This window comes from Stegodyphus dumicola, chromosome X1 (assembly GCF_044657685.1).
Source record: "Stegodyphus dumicola isolate Sdum_Otavi_A_Nest chromosome X1, ASM4465768v1".
NCBI classification, from domain to species: Eukaryota; Metazoa; Arthropoda; class Arachnida; order Araneae; family Eresidae; genus Stegodyphus; species Stegodyphus dumicola.
The window spans coordinates 220,299,182-220,307,413 of NC_140780.1; the positions used below are offsets into that span (position 1 = coordinate 220,299,182).

An 8,232-nucleotide genomic window follows, 5' to 3' on the forward strand; every position below is an offset into this window, starting at 1 on the left:
TCCACATTTGTTCCTTAACAAACTTCCTTCTTTAGAAGAAAGCTTACAAAAGAAATTTATTTGATTTGCAATTCTAATGTTTTGAGTTTCAGTGTAAAAGTATCTTACCCGATGTTAATGAAAATTTGTAAACAGGAGATACCTTCTGCAGCTCAGTTGTTCAGAGATACCTTTTTCAACACGTGCTCCAAGCCCGATTTCTTTCTAATATAATATGAAATCATCTTAACATTTCCATCCTGTTTGCTGATGCTTATTTAAAGTAATAAAGTATCATAAGAATTTCACATGGAAACCTTTTTCTTTCATTATACCATTTCAACTATTATTCATTCTACTGTAATGAGCAACTCATTATCCTAGTGTCAATGCTTGCACATTTTGCATTATGTAGAATATATTCATATATATTTCAGTATGTTTTGTAGATTCGAGAGATATATAAGAAAATTTTGAAAGCTATATAAGAAAGAGACAGAGACAAAAATCAAAGATAAAATTAAACAAGCATTTAATTTCAAACTGGCGTTTGTTATTTTAATAAACCAACCCAACTTACTGTTGAACTTTTTATTTATTTATTTATTTTTTAACTTTCGAATATTTCTCGAAAACATATGAGATATTTGCCCCTCGCTGAATTAGCGATCGCAACGAAAATTATAATCTCTGTTTACCAAGCGGGAAAATTTATGTAAATATTTTAATTTAAAAGTATTTTTTATTGAAGCTCCGTACATAGGTTGAGGATGAAAGGGAAACAGGCCTGCGACTAAATATTTCTTGAATGCCTAGTCACTGATCTAGATGATCCACATTCAGGAAACGAAAGTGGTCTTCATGTATGTGATAATTTTGGTTATATGACACCTTCAAGTAAGAAACATAATAATGCTCATGTTTTCTATGGGACTTGTAGGTATAAATTGCATATGAGTAAAAATGCGATCCCAGCCCAATTAGATAAATAATATAAAATGAAACGATCTAAATTACTCCAAATGTCATTAATTAAAGCTTTGTGAAATAGTATATGAGTTTTGTTGAAGACAGTGACACATGCTAAGCTTTCGAATGCAAGTTTTTAAAGGAATCTTTTACAGTAGGAAAACATGAATAAAAAAGTGCGGTTTCAAATGCACATTTACAGAAATGCCCGAATTCTAAACTTTGCATTAGTTTTCAGTTTTCATTCATAATAAAAATCTGCGATATTGCTTTCTTTCTCTTCGGGCGAAAGTAAAGTATGCCATGCAATTGAGACACTTTTCTTTCAGGACCAGTTTTGCATATTTACAAAAATGGATCCCTTTATATAAATTATCTTTAGCAAGACAAGGAGCCGCACATTATTTCTTTGTATGAAACCTATATTAAAATGTTAATCTTATGTATATTATATTAAAACTGTCAGGAAACTCAAACTGTTATAATCTGAAAGAAATTAATTCATTTTAAAACTGAAATATAATTGAAACCATGAGCTTACAAGTCAGTTTGTTTTAACCACTCTTTGTTCTTACCCTCTTTGCATCATACATCACACAGCGCCCACCATCGGCCGAGCGGTAATGACGCGGAACACTGGTAGTTCGGTCCGAGGTACGAATTCCGCGAACGGGCTGGCTGCATGGGCGTTTTCGTGGTTTCCCCCATGTGTAACGTGTATACGAGCCAGTTTCCCTTAGAAAGTCCTCCCCGAAGGCATCCCTTCCTTTAGGCAGATAGCCCTCGTGTACTTTGCCATAATTGAATAATCCCAATCCCATACATCACACATTGGCATATCCTCAAAAGCGATATCTCCACACAAAGAAATTATCTGAAATCGTGGCTGATCGTCTTAAGCTGGTTTCATTGTATAATTGACCCTGAATTAACTGGGTTTAAGAGTACCATCTTGCGAAAATTCGTGTATGCGGTTCACCACCCGTAATTAATTATTAAAGGCTTTCTGTTATAACCAGGTTTCTAACAATAATACAACTACTTCATAATTACATTTTGTACATAAATCTTTCATAACTGTACGCTGTCAATAAAGCAAGCTAAAGTCTATCGGGCATGATCAGCCTTCTAAAAGTATTTCGAAAGGAATTAACCTAGCTCATTGCAATATTCACAGCAGGGGTTAACAGAGAAATAAAAATATTTATACTAGATTTACTCTGTATTACTAAAATTACTCTTATTTTATTGCAATGGAAGATAAAATAACTAAGTATTTATATATATTTTATATATTCATGACTTACCTAACTTCATAAAGTTTATATTTTATGAAGATATGTATATGATGATTTATCTGTTAGCCTTTTTCAAATGGTTGCAAACTCCAAAACATTTTCCAATACATTTATAGAAAAATTCAGCGTATAATCTGACCTACATACTTAGAAATTCAAATATATGCTCTTGAAAATTTTGCTGCTATCGCTTTCTCTGAGGCAGAAAATTTCGTGAGCGAAGTCAAAATAGACAATATTAAAGTGCTTGGGAAACTGATTGAGAATTAAGAAAATATTAGTACATTCCCATATTTCGTACTTTTATAACAACTCATTTTGCTATTAATTGCTTCTGACCATGTATTGAAAAATCATGTAATGAATAATTCCCAGACATTTCATGAAAATAATATGTGGCACTATTATGAACACATTACATTCTGTCTATGTAAGCTTTAATTTTAGATTTTCATTTTAAAGCGGTAAAAAGGCTGAAGGAAGTATTCAAGAAGCATATTTATTTAGAATTTCAAGCAACTGGCGGAAAATAAATCTTTTTTTTTTCTAATTGCACTGATATTATACAAAACTTACTTTTGCTGTTTTTTCTATTCTTTGTGTGGAATTTCAGAGTCTTGAAACATATAGCTGGAGATTCGTAGTATGGAAGAAACATGCAATGCAAAAATCTATCTTTTGACAGTCTTTCAGTCTCAGTCAGAAGAAAGAGACAGAGATCTATTTATAGACATTCTATAATAATAAGATAATCTTTTTTTAAAATGACTTACTTTAATTGCCAACTCTTTCTAGGGTACACAGAAATCTCGAAGTACTCTGAACTCTGTTATCTCGAAGACAAATAATAGTAGGCAGTACTCCCAAATTATCTATAAAATTAAAGAAGAGAGAGCAATATTTCAGAAATTATAAATATACAGTTCTTTAAATATTATTTTGTTCCCTAAGAAAAGTTTAATTCTCGTTTTCGTAGGTAACAACTTCAGAGATGTCCAAATACATGACTGCTACTTTTGTTGTTGTGCTAATCTTCATGATGATAGCCAGCCTGTCAGCAGGAGCCAGAAAACCTCCATTTAATGGAAGCATATTTGGAAAAAGATTCATGCGAGACATAGGTAAATGTATATTATTTCTTCCTTATTTTACAATATGAAGTAATTTTACAGTTTGCGGTATTGTTAAGCCGATGAGAAGTATAACAGTTGTATCATGTATTAAATGATAAATTTCACTTTTCCTTTTGGACGAAGCGTGTTATGCAGTAAATATGCAACAGGTTAACTCCTAATTATAAACGTACTTTTAAGTAATTCATTTGATTAGAAAATTTTCGAAATATTAATTCAAAGATGAGAATTATAAATGTGGTATTTCAAATTCAACAGAAGTTTCAAACGAATTCCTCTAAAATAAAAGTTATGTTAATCTCTTCAGCAGAAAACAAAACTTAAATATTTTTGAGATTTCGTATGACGAATTCAGAATTTGTATAATTATGTTGAAATGTGCAACTAATTACTTTCGCATACTGACAATAATTCAAAGGCATACTGTTTGAAAGCAATAAAATTTGTGATCGAAGTAGGATGGTTTGGTTTATTTGATTATGGCAAAACACTCGAGGGATATCTGCCTAAAAGGAGGGATACCTTCGTGGAGGACTTTCTATGGGAAACTAGCTCGTATACACGTTACACACGGGAAAAGCCACGAAAACGCCCATGCAGCCAGCCCGTTAACGGGATTCGAACTTCGGACTGAGCTATCAGTCTTCAGCGACTTTACTGGTTTGGCTTGATCGAAGTAGGAATGAGATTTTTTAAATTAAAAAGTTGCATTTCATGCCTCATTGCTTTATGTATCAAGACTCAGCAGCTGTAATTAGAAATATAAAACTCAGCAAATGTAATCATAATCCAAAACTGCAATTAGAATGACTTTCGTTACTTCAGAATTTATAATTTGCAGCTGCAAGAAAGGAAGCAAAATGAATAATGAAAGCAAAAATCCTTTTGCCTTAGTTCCTGTAGTTGCTATATTTTATACTTTATATTGATTGTATTTTATATTTTATGATAGTATTTTATACTTTGTATCGTATTTTATATTTTTTACAGTACTTTGTATTTTGCATTGTATTTTATACTTTTCTGAACTTTGTATTATTATGATTATTATGTTTGCTACCTTAAAAAACAAAAAGATTTTGACTTTGTATTAATTGCAGTTGCTTGTTATATTTTATCTAAGTTATTTCATTAAATATTTTTTTAGATATAGACAACAGAGCAATTGACTATCGTCATCCTGTTTGTGAATATATCTTTGATTCCTGCAGTCAGTGGTTCACGGCAAGTCAAGAAGGGCAATAACTTCTGGAATCTTTTTCAAACGTATGTGTGCGTCACAATCAAAAAAAGGGGTATTGAGGACTTAATTATTATGTAAATGTGCATCTCTTGTTTTGCGTTCACGCTTAGATACTTATCATCTATATTTTCTTACTTATTTATTTCGAATTAAAATTTATTTCATCAATAAGTTATTTCTCTAATTCAGACTTCAAATTCGAACAGTATTTGCGTATTGTCAGAAGAAATCAATTGGTTACTTATTAAAATTAAAACATTTTTCCAAAGCTCTGAAATCTGTCATAATGCTTTGAGTTCCAAATTGTATTAAAATTCCTGTCTCAGTTTAGCTTCTCAAATACTGAAAGAAGGAAAGAATTTGTATCTCAGAGAAAGTTTCTGCCATTTTTAATGAACAAAATGCTTTCTATCTAGCTCTCAATAAGTAAATGCAATTTTAAAATATTTTATGCAAGAAATATAGTACCAGAAAATTTTATTTTAAGTAAGTATTTATGCTTGTAATTGATTACACGAGCTATATCACAGGTTAGTACGATATTTTTAAGCATGTACTTCAAATAAGGTTTAATGTTATTGACGCTAACTATCTGAAATTTAATTCTGTGTTGCATTATCCTAGAAATGCTAACAGTTTCAAAACAGAAAAAAAAAATTTAATTCCAAAATTCATTTGTTTGAAAACATTCATTTTAAGCAGTTTTAAAAAAAATCTATACAGCTCTTTTCTATTTTAATTTTGATTTAGTTGAACTGTTAACTTTCAAAGCCGATTCAAAAAGCAGACCTCAACGTTTACTATAAAGAGAGAGAGGTTTTACTGTTAAAGTAATTACATAATGCAATTAACAATGACAGACATTTTACAGTTAATTAAAAAACTTTATTTAAATTTAAGATTAAACGCAGCATATGAGGGAAATCTGTGTTCTTCAGATATTGCTAAAATAATGAAAATTGTCAGCAAAAGGTCCCCTTCATTGAAAGACTCTATTAACAAATCAATGGGGGAGGTTAATAACCTTTGTCTTTATTTTTAAAGCGTTATTAAAGATGGGAAAAACTGTTAACCATAAGTTTTCCCTAATTTTTAAAATCAATTTAACTACTAAAACAAGTAACTTCACTAATCGCACGTATCAAAACCTAGTTAAATATTGAAAGAGCATTACTCGCTATAGGTAGAACTTCTAGAAAATGTTTCAGAACTATACTGCACTGGATGGTTTAATTATGGCAAATCCTTAAAAATTAATAAATATTTCTGGAACTACGAGTTCAGTAATATATGAGAAAGTTTTAATATAAATCGCATCTTAAATCGGATATTCGGAATAATTCTTAATTTTTATGACTAGAAATCCATCAGACTTTCTTCAGTTAGTCACACTGCTTAAAGGTGTCAATAATTTACATATTCTCACCTTTACTAATTCTTTTTTTCCTCAGACCGTAAGTACTGAACTAAAATAAAATTGAAAAGTAAAATAAAAATTATTATCTCTAATAATAATAATAAAACCAAGACAATAATCTAGTTGCTACTATCTCTTACGTTAAATAAAGCTGAGACTGAAACTGAAAACATAATTTGTATTAAAATGGCTGAAAGTTTATTTAAACCTTTATTTGGTTAGAACTGAGAGCAAAACAGAAAAATATTAATCAATATAGAATAGAGTACATTAACTGCACTAAAATGCAATATTTTGCAGTTCAATAAATATTCAATAAAAATGTCACTTAAATAGTCTGAAGATCCGTACATTTTACATTTTATACTTAATTATTATTTCCTACTATACTTCCATTTTTCTTTACTGATGGTTGCTTTATTTCTTTTTCAGCTCTCCTCTTCAGCAATTCACGAATTAATAGAACATCTGAATAAACAAAACAGATGCATAATCTATTGTAACTTAAGAAAATAAAACTGTGATTTCACAATACTCGTTTTGTTTTATTCAACAGAGAAGATGAACAATTGTTTTTAGATTCTTCAGAGTTGTTAAAAGGGTTAGAAAGCTTATGATTGTTAGAAACGAGATGTATCAGGAGTTCACTAACATGAATCAAGGTGCATGTTGAGGAATCAAACATTTTTCTTGTACACATTTGTATATGTGTATATACGTGTGCGCGCGCGTATGGGACTTATTTATAAGAACAATGAAAGTAGAAAGAAATGTGTTAGAGATATTCAAAATTTTCTAACGGTAACATATTCTGTACAGTTTTAAGCTTACTGGTTATTATAAAAAGAGATAAAAATGTTATCTTAAACTAAGCATCGTCACAAGAATAATACAGTGTTCTTAACATACGGAATAATTTTGCTTTCGGTTTTTTAAAATGGGTATGAAAATTTACAACTCTTTTGTTGATTAATTATGCCTAAAGCGAAGCATTTCATTTAAAAGTACTCTCAACTATTATCTAACGGTTGAACAATTTCTGACACAATTTAGCCGGAATGCAGATAAATTTTAAAACTGTATGATGCATAGTAATGACCAATTTCTATTCAAATAGCTTAATTTACCGCCAGCCTACATTAACATTAAAAATTCAAGGACGTGTAACGCCACGCCGTTTAGATTACAGTCCCACCCGTGCCTGTCGAGCAACCATGGGAATGACTTTCTCCTGAAAGATTATGATGATCAAACTGCAACCAAACCATTCCAATGAAATATTGAAATAGAGACATATTTAATGCCCGTTCGCGCAGTTTCTATCGCGTAAACTGTCTTCTCTTTCGAAGGGATGGTAAGCAGAATTTGAAATTAGTTTCGGAGAGTTTCTCTAGAGGCTCTGTGGAATCATTTGTTGCACGGAGTTGCTCTTCATGAGTTGGAGCGGATATAAACTTCTTGATTTGATACTTTACTTTAGGAGATAAAAAGATTTTCATGGAATATAATGGTCTTTATCTAAACAATTTTGTGACAAGCAAAAGAAATTAATTTCATAGAAGTAAGTGTGAATTTGAATATAAAGAAATCAGATCAGTCTCTGGGCAAATGTTTAAGGCACATTGTTATAATTTTCTCGTTATTGAATACAAAACTTCATTAAGTTTTAAAATAATTTCAAGACCGTAATGGAATAAATGCAGAAAGTATAACGTATAGAGCTTGTAAAAAACAGCTTAATTGAACTCAAAATATAGTCATCAAATTCTGAACCCCAGGGAAATGTTTGTTTCTTTTGAGTAAACTTTAATCTAAATCCTAAATTAGGAATTCCATGATAGAAAGATAACCCTGGTGAAATGTTAACTTTATTCTTGAAATCCATTGATGATTTTTTTCCCGCCATTTTCAGAGAAATTTACATATTTTTTTATCTAAATAAAGCTAAGTTTTGCTTAAAAACTAATAATCAAAAGACATATCTTTAAAATTATTATCGGAAGGTTGCAATTGTTTCGAAAGCGAAATAAAAGCAAAAGTATAGGCAGATCAATATTTAAGTTTTTTCGATCACCAAAAATAGCCGGAGAAAACATAATAACATGCTTTCCACCTTGAACTGAATTGAGCTTTCTGCGTAACTTCAACTCCCATCGGGTATAAAATTAGGTCACATGTCCCACTGAAAACTTT

At 30.6% G+C, this 8,232-nt stretch overlaps 1 protein-coding gene across 2 annotated transcripts in view; it reads left to right on the forward strand.

Annotated features, from left to right (window-relative positions):
* The window catches only part of SIFa (neuropeptide SIFamide), a 32,716-nt gene extending 26,143 nt beyond the window's left edge, over positions 1-6,573 (forward strand). Inside the window, exons 2-4 of one of the 2 annotated variants that reach the window (XR_004760115.2) lie at positions 3,223-3,367; positions 4,527-4,674; positions 6,472-6,573. Coding sequence is in view for 1 of the 2 variants with exons in the window: in XM_085808523.1 (XP_085664649.1) it covers positions 3,238-3,367; positions 4,527-4,624 (228 nt within the window). In the remaining variant the exon portion in view is untranslated. The remainder of the gene's footprint in view (positions 1-3,222; positions 3,368-4,526; positions 4,675-6,471) is intronic. The other variant, XM_085808523.1, reaches the window with a different exon arrangement.
* Positions 6,574-8,232: the final 1,659 nt, after the last annotated feature.